The sequence below is a fragment of the Chiloscyllium plagiosum genome, unplaced genomic scaffold, assembly GCF_037043375.1.
Source record: "Chiloscyllium plagiosum isolate Xiang-an unplaced genomic scaffold, Cpla_swu_hap1 HiC_scaffold_6, whole genome shotgun sequence".
NCBI lineage: Eukaryota > Metazoa > Chordata > Chondrichthyes > Orectolobiformes > Hemiscylliidae > Chiloscyllium > Chiloscyllium plagiosum.
In genome coordinates, this window is record NW_028270144.1 from 50587145 (window position 1) to 50602691 (window position 15547).

Genomic DNA, 15547 nt, shown 5'->3' on the forward strand with positions numbered 1-15547 from the left:
TGAAATAAGTAGAAGAAAGTGGAGGTGATGAAGATAGGTCGGAAAGGAGGGTGGAGTGGATAGGTAGGAAGGAAGATGGACAAGTAGGACAGTTTAGGAGGGCAGTGTTGAGTTGGAAGGTTGGATCTGGGATAAGGTGGGGGGACGGCTCATGAGGAAACTGGTGCAATCGACATTGATCCAGTGTTATTGGAGTGTCCCAAGGCGGAAAATGGGGCGTTCTTCCTCCAGGCATCGGGTGGCTAGAGTTAGGCAATGGAGGAGACCCAGGACTTGCACGTCCTTGGTGAAGTGAGAGGGGGAGTTTAAAGTGTTTGGACACAGGGCGGTGGAATTGAAATGTTGACTCTCCTGTTTCTTGGATGCTGCCTGACCTGCTGTGCTCTGTGCTTTTCCAACACTACACTTTTCGACTCTGATTTCCAGCATCTGCTGTCCTCACTTTCTCCTGCTTTAGATAAACGCAAAGATATGATGACAGCAACTTATGTAAGGGGAAAGCTGTACACTAGAAATACAAAAAAGCTTATGGTAATGTAGTTCCTAACATTCGTCTAAGTGGAAGGCTTAGGGAACTATTGATTTACCTTTCCTGGGGGTGTACCCCCTCCCCCCAAAAAATGTGTAAAGAAGAAGGTTGTTCTTTAACAATACCTGCCATTGTCAGCCAATTATCCTTTATCCAACACCATCTTTGGATGGAGTAGGAGGCAAGGAAGTGTGTCACTCTCTGTGACCTGAATGTCGCCTTGGTGACTGCTGATGGAACACTACTTCTCCAGCTTAGAAGATGTAATTTCTCAATCATAGTTTATCCAGGAAGATCTATTGTCAGCTGCTGCTTGCTCACCTCGTTCTATGATCACACAAGCAAACATAAGTTTACTATAGGAAGGAGTCAAGGCCAAAACATTGTACAATTTCAAGGGGGTGTTGGGGCTAAGGGTAACAACGGATATAGGTGAAAATCAGGAACAGACTATTGAGTTGGACAGTTAGTCGTGATCATAATGAATGGAGACAAAAAAAATGCAGATACTGAAATCCAGAGGAGACAGGCAGGAGGCTGGAAGGACACAGCAAGCCAGACAGCAGCCTGAAGAAGTGTTACACCCAAAACAATGATCATACTGAATAGCAGAGCAGGCTCAAAGTGGCAATGGCTTACACCTCCTATTTTTTATGCTTCTCTAGTTACAACAAAAAACAATGTTGTTTAACTCATCATGTGAATGCCTCTGAATTCTTTGACCTGCCTAGGCTATCTTTAATTTTTTAGATTAGATTACATTACAGTGTGGAAACAGGCCCTTCGGCCCAACAAGTCCACACCGACCCGCCGAAGCGCAACCCACCCATACCCCTACATTTACTCCTTACCTAACACTACGGGCAATTTAGCATGGCCAATTCACCTGACCTGCACATCTTTGGACTGTGGGAGGAAACCGGAGCACTCGGAGGAAACCCACGCAGACACGGGGAGAACGTGCAAACTCCACACAGTCAGTTGCCTGAGGCGGGAATTGAACCCAGGTCTCAGGTGCTGTAAGGCAGCAGTGCTAACCACTGTGCCACCGTGCTGCCCACAAATCTTTCTATACTTTGCCTCCTGCTTCTCCATATACTCTCAGTAAGTTGACCTTGTCCACAATTCACCCCCACCTACTGCTTGATCAAATTTGCATTAAACTACTGACCACTGAACTTCACCTTCTCCATGTTAGCGAATGTTGTTATCAATTCTTTTATTCAATTTCTGTTCCTCTTTCTCCTTTAAAGCTTCCATTTTCCCCATCTTAAAAAGATGACTATTGACCAAACCTTCCTTGCAAATTACCATCATGTCTCTAATCTCCGTCAAAGACCTTGAATGTGTTGCATTCCATCTTGAATTCCACCTTTCCCAGCATTTCTTGTTTGATCCTTCCAATCAGGCTTCTGATCTCTATGAAGAATATAGAGAACAAAAAGGCACTGATTTAGAGTAATTTTTCAAGGAAGCAAACTTGATTTGAGAAAAGAACATTTTGGCACTGCCTGGCAATGTGGTGGAGGCACTGTCAATATAGACATGCAAGACAGTGTTCAATAATTATTTTAATCAAAGCAATATTCAAAGTTATGAGGGGAAGGCAGGTCAATGACACAAAATCATGATGTTCAACTGCAAATATCAAAGCCGCAAATCACGTTATGTGTGATAATGACAATGAAATGACTCCACCTCCCCAAGTCCCAATCTCCCCCATCCTCCTTGACTGTCCACAGTCTTTGATATAGTTTACTGCACCATAAAATAATTTTGGTGTATAAAGTAATTAAGCAAAGGAGGGTAAGTGAACTACTGTTAGCATAAGGAAAGTAAGTTAGTCCTTGCATAAGCATACCTTTTTTTTAGCAAGTAACTAAGGGGCTTACAGAAAGTCAGGAAGCTTCAGTTGTCACTGGTAACCATATGTTCGGAAGTATATCTAGCTGCAGGTACAAGCTAGCCACATTTTGGAGCTGGAGCTACCCATGTCCTGGATAGCATGTTCAATAAGGCGGTCACACTGCATGTGAAGACTGAATAAGCAAAAAGAGTACAGGTGACCACCAGGCAGAGTAGAAAAGGGCAGATAGTGCCCTGTGCCCATCCCCTTTTTTTTAGCAAATATATCCTTTAAGGGCAATATTTGTGCAGGAGAAAGAAATGGGAGCCAAGTTCTTGGCATTTGAGTGGGTCTATTGCAGAAGAAGGGAGGAAGAATAACAGCAGAGCTACATTGGCAGGAGATTCAATTGTATGGGCAACAAGCAGATGTTTCTGCAGCCACAAGAGACTTCAGGATGGTATATTGCCTCACTGGTGCCAAGTTCAGAGATGTCACTGAATAACTACATGATGTTCTGAAAGAGGAAGGCAGCCAAACTGATAGTGGTACATACTGGAACCAAAGACTTGGTAGAAAAAGCAACAAAATCCTGCAAGCAGAAGTTAGGGAGTTAAGAGTTAGATTAAAGAGAAGGGCCTAAAGGTAATAATTTCTGGGTTACTGCTGGTGCCACGTGCGAGTGAGTTTAGGAGTAGGAGATTAGTCCAGATAAATGAGTGGATGTAAAGATCGTGCAGGAAGGAAGGTTTTAGATTTCTGGGATATTCAGACTGTTCTGGGGGGACGTGGGGCTGTGCAAAGCAGACAGATTGCACCTGAATAGCATTCTTGTGGGAAGGTTTGCTCATGCTGTTGGGGAGGGTTTAAACTAACCTGGTGAGGGGATGGGATCCAAGGAGAAGATTCAGCAGGAGGGGAAGCATGGCCAACATTAGAAGTGACAGCAAGTGAGTCAAAGACAATAGATGTTATGAGTGATTCAAGGACAATGCAAATTATAGGCCAGTTAAGGCCTAAGGGAGATTTGCAAGGCTTGATGATATTTGTTTTAATGCAAGGAATGTGACAAAAAAGAGGGCATGCAGGGAGAAGCATCAGGCATACTTAAAAAAAAATAAAATCAGGTGGCAAGTTGGTGAAGCTACCAAACAGGACTACTTGCATGCCAAATGGCCTAAACAGCAAGTGATAGTCAGAGCTAAGCGATCCCACAACTAACGGATCAGATCTAAGCTCTGCAGTCCTTCCACAACCAGTCGTAAATGGTGGTGGACAGCTAAACAAATCACTGGAAGAGGAGGCTGTACAAATATCCCCCTCCTCAGTGATGAGGTAGCCCAGCATATCAGTGCAAAGATAAGGTTGATGCATTCACAGCAATTTTCAGTCAGAAGTGCTGAGTGGATAATCCATCTCTGGTTCCTCCAGTGGTCCCCAGCATCACAGATACCAGTCTCCAGCCAATTCGTAAAAAGGTCATCATCAGTGCTATCAAGCAGCACCTGCTCAGTAACAACATGCTCAGTAACGCCCAGTTTGGGTTTCGCCAGGGTCTCTCAGCTCCTGATCTCATTACAGCCTTGCTTCAAACATGGACAAAAGAGCTGAATTTCAGAGGTGAGGTGATAGCCCTTGACATGAAGGTCGCATATGACCGAGTATGCAACATGGAGCCCTGGCAAAACTGGAATCAATGGGTATCAAGAGGCAAATGCTCTGGTTAGAGTCATACCTGCCACAAAGGAAGATGGTTGTGGTTGTGGCGGGTCAGTCATCTCAGCTCCAGAACATTTCTGCAAAAGTCCCTCTGGGGAGTGTCCTTCAGCTGCTTCATCAATGACCTTCCCTCTGTCATAAGGTCAGAAGTGGGGATGTTTGCTGCTGATTGCACAGTGTTCAGCACCATTCACAACTCCTCAGAACTGAAGCAGTTCATGCAGAAATCCAACAAGATCTGGACAAGTAACATTTGTGCCATACAAATGCCAGACAATGACTATCACCAATAAGAGACACTCTGACCACCACCCCTTTGACATTCAACGGTATTACCATCACTGAATTCCCTAGGAGAAAATGAGGACTGCAGATGCTGGAGATCAGAGCTGAAAAATGTGTTGCTGGAAAAGCGCAGCAGGTCAAGCAGCATCCAAGGAGCAGGAGAATCGATGTTTCGGGCATAAGCCTGAAGAAGGGCTTATGCCCGAAACGTCGATTCTACTGCTCGTTGGATGCTGCCTGACCTGCTGCGCTTTTCCAGCAATACATTTTTCATCACTGAATCCCCCACTGTAAACATCCTTGAAGTTATCATTGACCTGAAACTCAACTGGACTCACCACATATAAACACAATGGTTACAAGAGCAGGTCAGAGTCTAGGGATTTGAGGTGAGTAACGCACCTCCTGATACCCCAAAGTCTATCCACCATCTACAAGGCACAAGTCAGGAGTGTGATGGACTACTCCCCACTTGTCTGGATGGGTGCAGCTTCAACAACACTAAAGAAGCTTAACATCATCCAGGACAAAGCAACCCGCTTGATTGGCACCACATCTACAAACATTCAATCACTCCACCACTGCTGCTCAGTAGCACAGTGTGTACTATCTACAAGATGCACTGCAAAAATTCACCAAAGATCTTTAGACAGCACCTTCTAAACCCACAACCACTTCCATTTAGAAGGACAAGGGCAGCGCTACTTGGGAACACCACCACCTGCAAGTTCCCCTCTAAGCCACTCATCACCCTGACTTAAAAATATACCACCGTTCTTTCATAGTCGTTGGATCAAAATCCTGGAATTCCCTCCCTACTGGCATTGTGTGTCAACCCACAACAAGTGGACTGCTTTCAAGAAGGCAGCTTACCACATGGGGCAAATTCTCTCGGGCAAATAGGGATGGGCTATCAATGCTTGGCCAGCAGTGATACCAAAGTCCCACAAATGAATTACAAAAAAAAGCAGTTGAGTTGTGGGCACACATTAAAATAGGGAAATATAATACCATTGTTGTCACTGAGTCCTAGTTGAGTGATGGGCAGGATTGTCAGGTTAATATTCTGGCAAGACAGAGAAGGAGGAAAAGAGGATGGGATGTTGTAGTCTTGATCAGGGAATAAATTACAGCAGTAAATATGAATGACATTTATAGAATCATACAGCATAGAAACAGGCCCTTCAGCCTACCGTGTCCATACCAATGAACAAACGCCAAGCCATTCTAACTCCAGTTCCTGCACTTGGTTGATAGCTGACGCTGCCCTAGCATTTTAAGTGCTGGTCCAAAAGCTTCTTAAATGTTGTAAGAGTAACCGCCTCCACCATCTTCTCAGGTAGCAGGCTCCAAATATTTACTACCTTCTGGGTAAAATCAATTTTTTTCCTCAGATCGCTAAACCACTTACTCCTCACTTTAAACTTCCACCCTCTGGTCTTAGACATACCTGCCAGGAAGAAGGTTCTCATGATCTATCCTATCTATGTCTTTCATAATTTTGTTTATCTCAATCAAATCACCCATTTACCCTGTTCTGCTCCAAGGAAAATAAACATAATTGCTCTGGGGAAAGCAAATATACCTCATAATTTAGTTGTTTCCTCCAGGCAACATCTTCGTGGATCTCCTCTGCACCCTCTCCAGTACTGTCACGACCTTGCAAGAGTGTGGCAAACAGAACCGTGCACAGTATTTCCAGCTTTGTCCTAAATAATGTTCTATGAAGTTGTTATCATACTTCCTTGCTCCTATTTTCAATGCCCTGGATAATGAAGATAAGGACCCCATCTGTCTTATTTACCACCCTATCTCCCTACGCTGATACCTTCAGGGATCTATGAATTTGTAAAGTCCCTTTTTTCCTCAGTATTCCTTAGCGACTTACTATTCATTGTGTAAATCCTTCGCTATTAGACCTCACAAAATGTAGCACATTGCAATTACAAGGATTAAATTTCATCTACCATTGCCTTGCCCAATTTACCGATGAATCAATATCAGAATGTGGCCTGAGACCATTTTCCTCACTAATTTTTATGTTGTCTGCAATCTTAATCATTTTAATTTCTACATTCACAGAGTCGATAATGTACATAACAAACACCAAGGGTCCCAGCACCAGTTCCTGTACACTACTGGTCATAGGCTTCAGATTACAAGAACAACCCTCCTCTACCACTCTTTGCCCCCTATATTCAAGCCAATCTTTGATGCAGTTTGCCATCTTGCCTTGGGTCCCATGGGCTCTTATCTTTCGGACTGACCTTCCATGCGGGACCTTCTCAAACGCTTTACTGAAGTCCATGTGAACTTCATATCAATTTCACTATCCTCATCAATTAAATTATTCAGGGAGGATCTCCCTCTAACAAATCCATGTTGATGATCCCTGGTCAATCTCTGCTGTTCCAAGTATTGATTAATTCTGTCCCTCAGATTTTCTTTCCAATAATTTCCCTACCACTGACGCCAGACTAACTTGTCTTTAATTAGCTGCTACCAATTGAGCAAAGGGACCACACTTGTTATCCTCCAGTCATCTAGCATTCATCTATAGCCAGTGAGGTATCCCATAGCAACCTGGGATACATCTCATTAGGCCCTGGGGATTTATGAACCTTTATGCCGACTAACTGTGTATTACCACCTCCTCCTTATTGCTCTTAACATGCTCTTGAATCTCCCTACCTCAATAGAAATGTGCAACTAAAACATCTTTCTTTAAAACTTCACCCATATCCACTGGCTCCACATACAAGTTGCCTCTTTAGTCTCTAATAGGCCCCACTTTTTTTTCCTGATAAACCTCTTTCTCTCAATACACTTGTAAAATGCCTTGGGGTTTCTTTGATCCTATGTACTAAAGATATTTCATGGTTTGTCTTTGCCCTCCTAATTTCATTTTTTAAGCATTCCCCTACATACACTAACCTCCTCAAGGGCCTTCCCTGTTTTTAATGCTGTATACATACCATGAGCTTCCTTCCTTTTCTTCATCAAACTCTCAATATCCTATGATATCGAGGACTCCATGGACTTGCTATCCTTGCCTTTCACTCTTGGAAGAACGCACTATTCTTGAGCGCTCTCCATACTACTTTCTACTTTCCTGCTTTCTAAATATGGACTTACTTGCAAATAGTTGCTCCCTTCCCCAGTTTGGACACTTATCCTTGTCCTTTCCATAATGAATTTGAAACTTAAGAGTTTTGGTTACTATCCCTGGCTTCACTTTCCTACAATTAGGTCTAACTCTGTCTCACCTCTCTAGAACTACCCTACGTACTGGAACAAGTGCAACCTGTCCAGCTCCTGAATACACTGTAAACATTCAAGCCTATTTAATCATTTCATACTATGGCAAAGTAGAGAGAATGAGCAAACTGACCATAGCACTATGGTACAGGCAGCCATTCAAAAGAGTTGAGAAAGAAGTGTAGTTGTAATCAGGGATAGTATAGGCAGGGGAATAGCTATAGTTCTTTGTGGCAAATGTTGACAGTCCTGAAGGTTGTGTTGTCTGCCTGGTGCCCAGATTCTGCATCTGGGCTGCAGAGAAACTTGGAGTGGAAGAGGAAAGATCCAGTTGCTATGGTTTATGTAGATACTAACAATATAGAAGGAAAGAGATTCTGAAATGCCTGAGGAGGGTCCTCAAATAAGGATCAAACTTAAAAACCAAAATAAAGAAAAATAGAGCAATTGTATTGTTAGAAGTGTGCTATATACCCCATAACACTCCAAAAGAATTAGAAATGCAGTAGGCAAATTTCAGAGAGGTATAAAAGAAGCAATAGTGTGTGTGTGTGTGTGTGTGGTGGGGGGGGGGGGTCAAATTCCTCAACATGAACTGGGAGACATAGTGTGAAAAGTTTAGAGGGGTGGAATTTTAAAAATATATCTGAGAGTATGTAGAAAGCCTTGCAAGAGAGGGGGTGGGACTGACTTAATTTTAAGTAATGAAGCTGAACAAGTAGTTGAAGTATCAATGGGTGGGATGGGTGCATTTTATGCTAACAGCAATTATACCTCCATTAAATGCAAGATTGTAATGGAAAAGGACAAGGATGGACCTGAAATCAATGTTCTCAACTGGGGGAGATGATTTTAATAAAATCGAATATGATTTAGCCAGAGTGTATTAGGAATCGACACTTTCAGGTAGATCAGTGGAGTACATTCAAAAAACAAATATAGAGAGTGCAGGATTAACACACTCCAAGAAAAACAAAGGGTGGTACCAAGAAACCTGTGAACCCTGAATATCAAGGGATATATAGGATTGGATGAAAAGAAAAAAGGTTATAATCTTCGAGGAGAAAGTGAGGTCTGCAGATGCTGGAGATCAAAGTTGAAACTTTATTGCTGGAACAGCACAGCAGGTCAGGCAGCATCCAGGGAACAGGAGATTCGACGTTTCGGGCACAGGCCTGAAGAAGGGCCTGTGCCCGAAACGTCAAATCTCCTGTTCCCTGGATGCTGCCTGACCTGCTGTGCTGTTCCAGCAATAAAGTTTCAACAAAGAAAAAAGGTTATGTCAAGCACTGAGAAGTCAAACAGCAGAAACCTTACTGGAGTATGTTTGGTGATGCACTTTGGGAAGAAAAGCAGAAAGGCAGAGTACTGGGTCAATGGAAAGGTTCTTGGTAATGTGGATGTGCAGAGGGATCTTGGAGTCCAAGTACACAGATCCCTGAAAGTTGCTGTGAATAGTGCTGTGAAGAAGGCATACGGTGCGTTCGGTTTCGTTCGTAGAGAGATTGAGTTCCGGAGCCGCAATTTCATGCTACAACTATACAAAACGCTGGTGCAGCCACACTTGGAATATTGAGTACAGTTCTGGTCCCCATATTTCAGGAAGGATGTGGAAGCATTGGAAAAGGTGCAGAGGAGATTTACCAGGATGTTGCCTGGTCTGGAGGGAAGGTCTTATGAGGAAAGGCTGAGAGATTTGAACCTGTTCTCATTGGCAAGAAGAAGGCTAAGAGGGGATTTGAGAGAGACATACAAGATGATCAGAGGATTAGATAGGGTAGACAGTGAAAGTCTTTTTCCTGGGATGAAGATGTTAGCGTGTACGAGGGGGCATAACTACAAATTGAGGGGTGATAGATTTAAGACAGATGTCAGAGGCAGATTCTTTACACAGAGAGTGGTAAGGGCATGGAATGCCCTACCTGCTAATATGGTCAACTCAGCCACATTAGGGAGATTTAAACAATCCTTAGATAAGCACGTGGATGATTTTGGGATAGTGTAGGGGGGACGAGCTGAGAATAGTTCACAGGTCGATGCGACATCAAGGGCCAAAGGGCCTGTTCTGCACTGTATTGTTCTATGTACAGAGTATGCAAATGAAAGCATAAAATGGAAATAGAGCAAAAGGGGGTCATGAAAGGATAAGGACTGGTAAAATAAAGAAACAATCCTATGTTATTTTACAGTTTCATTAAGGATAAAAGGATAACGATGGGTTGCATGGTGGTTAGCACTGCTGCCTCACAGCACCAGAGAGCCGGGTTCAATTCCCACCTCAGGCAACTGTCAGTGTGGAGTTTGCACATTCTCCCCGTGTCTGTGTGCGTTTCCTCTGGGTGCTCCGGTTTCCTCCCACAGTCCAAAAAAATGTGCAGGTTAGGTGAATTGGCCATGCTAAATTGCTTGTAGTATTAGGTGAAGGGGTAAAAGTAGGGGAATGGGTCTGGGTGGGTTGCCCTTTTGAGGGTTGGTGTGGACTTGTTGGGCCGAAGGGCCTGTTTCCACACTGTAAGTAATCTAATCTAAATAGTACCACAGTGGTAATTTGTGTGTGGAGTCAGAGGACATGGAAGGATTCTAAGTGAATGATTCGTACTAATGATCACAAGTGAGAGGGATGATGTGGATTTGGAAATTAGGGAGAAAGATTAGATTAGATTAGATTAGATTAGATTACGTTACAGTGTGGAAACAGGCCCTTCGGCCCAACAAGTCCACACCGACCCACCGAAGCGAAACCCACCCATACCCCTACATTTACCCCTTACCTAACACTACGGGCAATTTAGCATAGCCAATTCACCTGACCCTGCACATCTTTTGGACTGTGGGAGGAAACCGGAGCACCCGGAGGAAACCCACGCAGACATGGGGAGAACGTGCAAACTCCACACAGTCAGTCGCCTGAGGCGGGAAATGAACCTGGGTCTCAGGCGCTGTGAGGCAGCAGTGCTAACCACTGTGCCACCGTGCCGCCCACTAATGTGATGTGCTTCATCTGATGAAGGGGCTACACTGTGATAGCTTGTGATTTCAAATATAGCTGATGTCGTGTGGCTTCTGACTATCTGCTTAAAGGAGTTAACGTTGAGAGAAAGGAGGTTCTGAGCAGCCTGGCAGGCTTAAAAGTACATCAGCCTCCAGCACTGGATGAAATGTCTCCCAGGCTGTTGAGTGAGGCAAGGGAGGAAATAGCAGGGATGTTGGGAATAATTTCCAGTTCTTCTCTAATCACAGGGGAGGTGCTAAAGAAGTGGAGAACAGTATGGTACTGTTATTCAAGAAAGAAGCCAGCGATAAACCAGGAAACTACAGGCCTGTCAGTCTAACCTCTTGGTGAGGAAATTATTGGAAGTAATTCTGAGACACTAAATGAATTTGCATTTGCAGAGGCAGAAATTAATCAAGGATAGTGTAGATTTGTTAAGGGGAGTCATATCTGATCGACTTGATTAAATGTTTACAGTGGTGACCAGGCATATAGATTAGGGCAAGCATTTGATATGGTCTACTTGGATTTCAGCAAGGCTTTTGATAAGGTCCTGCATGGGAGACTATCGTGAAGACAAGACACCGTGGGATACATGGAAATTTGGCAAATTGTGAATGGAATTGTCTGGCAGGAAGCAGAAGGTGATGGCCAAGGAGTGTTATTTTGTTAGTGGGATTCACCAGGGAACAGTGATGGGGCCCTTGCTGTTTGAGATATATCTAATTGATTTAAATTTGAATATAGGAGAGTTGATCAGCAAGTTCACAGGTGATATGAAAATTGGTGGGATGGTAAATAGTGAGGACAGTCTTGGATTACATGAGGATATTGACTGCTGGTCAGCTGGGCTGATCAGTGATAAATGGAATTCAAGTTGGGTAAGTGTGAGGTGATGCACTTGGACATGGCAAAAAGGTAACTGAATACATGACGTATGGTAGAACCCTAGGAAACACCAAATGTTAGAGGATCTTTGTGAGCATGTACACTGTCTCTTCAGGTAGACAAAATAGCTAAGGCAGATTAATCAAGGGGGAGAGTTTAAGAGCTGAGTGGTTTAAAACATTGATTAGTCCACAGTTAGAGTATTGTGTACAGTTCTGGAATCCGCATTATAGGAGAGATTGTACTGGAAAGGGTGCAGAGGAAGTTTACCAGGATGTCACCTGGGCTGAAGAGTTCTGGTTATGAAGAGAGATTGGATAGAATCCCTAAGTACAGAACGTGACCCATCGAATCTGCACCTACCCTCCAAAGAGCACCCTACCCAGACGCAGACCTCTACCCACCCTCCAAAGAGCACCCTACCCAGACGCAGACCTCTACCCTATCTGTGTAACCCACATTCTAGCATAGTTAATCCACCTAGCCTACGCATCTTTGTACTGTGGGAGGAAACCGGAGTGTCCAGTGGAAGCTCAAACAGACATTGGGAGAACATGCAAACTCCACACAGGCAAGTTGCCAATGCTGGAATCAAACCCAAGTCCCTGGCGCTGTGAGTCAGTTGTGCCAACCATTGAACCACCGTGCCAACCATTGAACCACCATGCCACCCCTTAGACATGGGTTGCTCTCCTTAGAGGAGAGGAAATTAAGAAAGGACATGATTGAGTTAAATAAAATTGCAAGGGGCGCAGATAGGGTGTACAAGAAGAAACATTTCCCTTTGGTGGAGGAATCAATGACAAAGGTATAGATTTCAGGAGAAGAGGTTTAGAAGGGATGCGAAGAAAACCTTTTTTCACCCAGAGGGTGATGGGTTTTTTTTTTAGATTAGATTAGATTACTTACAGTGTGGAAACAGGCCCTTCGGCCCAACAAGTCCACACCGACCCGCCGAAGCGTAACCCACCCAGACCCATTCTCCTACATTTACCCCTTCACCTAACACTACGGGCAATTTAGCATGGCCAATTCACCTAACCCCTGCACATTTTTGGATTGTGGGAGGAAACCGGAGCACCCGGAGGAAACCCACGCAGACACGGGGAGAATGTGCAAACTCCACACAGAGAGTCGCCTGAGGCGGGAATTGAACCCGGGTCTCTGGCGCTGTGAAGCAGCAGTGCTAACCACTGTGCTACCGTGCCGCCCAACTGTGCTACCGTGCCGCCGTGCCGCGGGTTTCTGGAACTCACCGCCTGTAAGAAAGGGAGAGGCATAAATCCTCAAAACTTTAGAAGCATTTGGGTGTGCATTTGCAACGCCAAGGCATACAAGACGATGTGCCCATTGCTGGGAAATGAGATTAGCATAGTTTTGTGGTTGTTTATAACTAATACAGAGTCAATAGGCTAAAAGGCCTCTCAATGACTTCATACTTCACAGACATTGTGAGGATCTGAAAATTATATTCAATGGTTCATAACTATATGACTTGTTTGTCTGACAGGGGGAGTCTGTACTATCGGCAACACCGGAGGAGAGTCACTCTGAAGGATCAGTTGGCTTTAAAATTTACAAGAAATATTTTCTAGCAGGTGCTAATGGTTTTATGCTGATGGTTGTCATCATTCTCAACTTGGTGACACAAGTAAGTGACAATGCAAATAGAATTTGTAGTTATTTTAGATATTGAAAATTAATCTTAAGAAATAATTACTTCACCTGAAATGTGAGAGTCGTATTTTTCTTGTGCTTTGAGCAATCAGTTCTTTTGTGAAATAATAGATTGGTAGCTGCTGTGACTTAGAGTTTCTTTTATGCACCTCTGGAATTGCATAAAGATCTATCCGTCCTACTCATCAACATGCTGTTATTAATGATGGATCATATGAATCAGTTTCCTTATATATGCTGACACCCTTCCTTACATCTGTGATTTGTTTGATCTTTGTTGTTAGACTTCTGTGATTTTAAATTACTGAAGAACATAGAAACAGGAATAGACATTCACACCCGTTTCACCATTCAATGAAAATGTGGTTGATCTGTGGCCTAACTCCATATACCTGTGCCTTTGGCCGATATCCTGTAATACCTTTGCTTTGCATCCGAATATTTTGGGAAAAGTTTTAGGGCATTGAGAAATTAAAATTAATAAGGATCGTAGCGAAAACAGTCCTGTAGCTGATGTCACACCTGGCGCAAAGCAAGATTGGTACAGTTGCTGGAAGTCATGTATCTCATTCCCAGGACATCAGTGCAGGAGTTAACCATGGCAGTATCCTAGGCATGGACGCTCCATTAAAATCTTCACTTCGACCAGAAGGGCATCCTTACTGATGATTGCAGAATGTTCAGATGCATTTGTAATTCCTCAGACAAAGAAACATTTCATTCCTTTATGAAGCATTATCTAGGTAATGCACCAGGCAATGGCCATTTTCAAGAGGAGACCTAACCATCAATTTAATGCCATTCAATGTCACTACTATTATCGAGTCAAGTGTCTGCAGCGCCTAGGGAATACCAGGGACTAACCATTCAAATGTTGTTCCTATCCGAGCAGGTCAGAGTATTGGTATTCCACGATGGGTGTCTCAGCTCATGACTTCTCAAAATATTTCCACGAGTTAAAAGGCACAATTGAGAGCTGTGATGGACTCTGAATTTTTCTGAATTAGTGGATCTAGAATACCAATCCAGAAATTTGATATGATTCATTATAAAACAGTTAACTCAGTTGGAACCCCCATCTGCCAAGTCAGGTTCATTTGCTTCACCACTGGTACATTATGTACATGTTCTAGGGTGCATTTGTTTGTCAAATTTTCCCATGAGCTCTGACAATATTAGCAGATGAATACTTATGTCACAAATTAATGTCACATCTGTATGTTGCACATTGTCCCTTGCACTGTTTAATATTGCTGTCATTCCTTTGTTATTGCTGGGTAAAAATCCCCCAGTGCTTCCAACCAAGCAACATGCCTTCACCAGAAGCACTGCTGTGGTTCAAATAAGTTGTTCACTCTCTCATTTTCAAGGAAAATAAGTCCAAGGACATCATCTTTTCCTGAGGAGGTATAACAAACAAAAGTAGGTGCTGCTGGCTGCTTTACTCCCCTGCTTCTGATTCCCTTCCCTGACTACTCAATCAGGGCTAGTAACATTCTGTCTCCCAACAGCAAAGGCATTAATCAATAAAGGTGATATAAGTTTAAGGTAAGGGTAAATTTCTCAGTCTCAAGGGACAGGACAAGGCAGTAGAACAGGATGAAGATTTGATAAAATCAAACAGATTATGTCACAACTAAGCAAAGCAAAATTAATTGCGGTATGCCTGACTCTACATAGCAAAATAAACCACTTAATGATACAGATCGATAAATTTGCTTGGCGTAATAACCATTGGTGAAATTTGGTTGAAAAGAGGTCAAGGGAATCCAGGGCGTATTTCAGGGTACTTTATAGTTAGAAAAGTTAGGCAAAGTGAGGTATGTACCTTTTGAAAAGAAATTTAGGGAGACTGGACGCCTCCTCGCAGAGCACTTTAGGGAACATCTCTGGGACACCCGCACCAATCAACCACACCGCCCTGTGGCCCAACATTTCAACTCCCCCTCCCACTCTGCCGAGGACATGGAGGCCCTCAGCCTCCTTCACCGCCGATCCCTCACCACCCGACGCCTGGAGGAAGAACGCCTCATCTTCCGCTTCGGAACACTTCAACCCCAGGGCATCAATGTGGAGTTCAACAGTTTCCTCAATTCCCCTTCTCCCACCTCACCCCAGTTCCAAACTTCCAGCTCGGCACTGTCCCCATGACTTGTCCTACCTGCATATCTTCCTTTCCACCGATCCACTCCACCCTCCTCCCTGACCTATCACCTTCATCCCCTCCCCCACTCACATATTGTACTCTATGCTACTTTCTCCCCACCTCCTCTCATTTATCTCTCTGCCTTCAGGCACTCTGCCTGTATTCCTGATGAAGGACTTTTGCCCGAAACGTCGATTTTACTGCTCA

General features: G+C 43.7%; 1 protein-coding gene across 4 annotated transcripts in view; it reads left to right on the plus strand.

Moving 5' to 3' along the window:
- Window positions 1–15547, plus strand: part of abcc4 (ATP binding cassette subfamily C member 4 (PEL blood group)) — a 624022-nt gene that overhangs the window by 330971 nt on the left and 277504 nt on the right. For all 4 annotated transcript variants that reach the window (XM_087987997.1, XM_087987995.1, XM_087987994.1 and 1 more), the window contains one exon: window positions 13028–13168. In XM_087987997.1, coding sequence (XP_087844123.1) covers window positions 13028–13168 — 141 coding nt within the window. The remainder of the gene's footprint in view (window positions 1–13027; window positions 13169–15547) is intronic.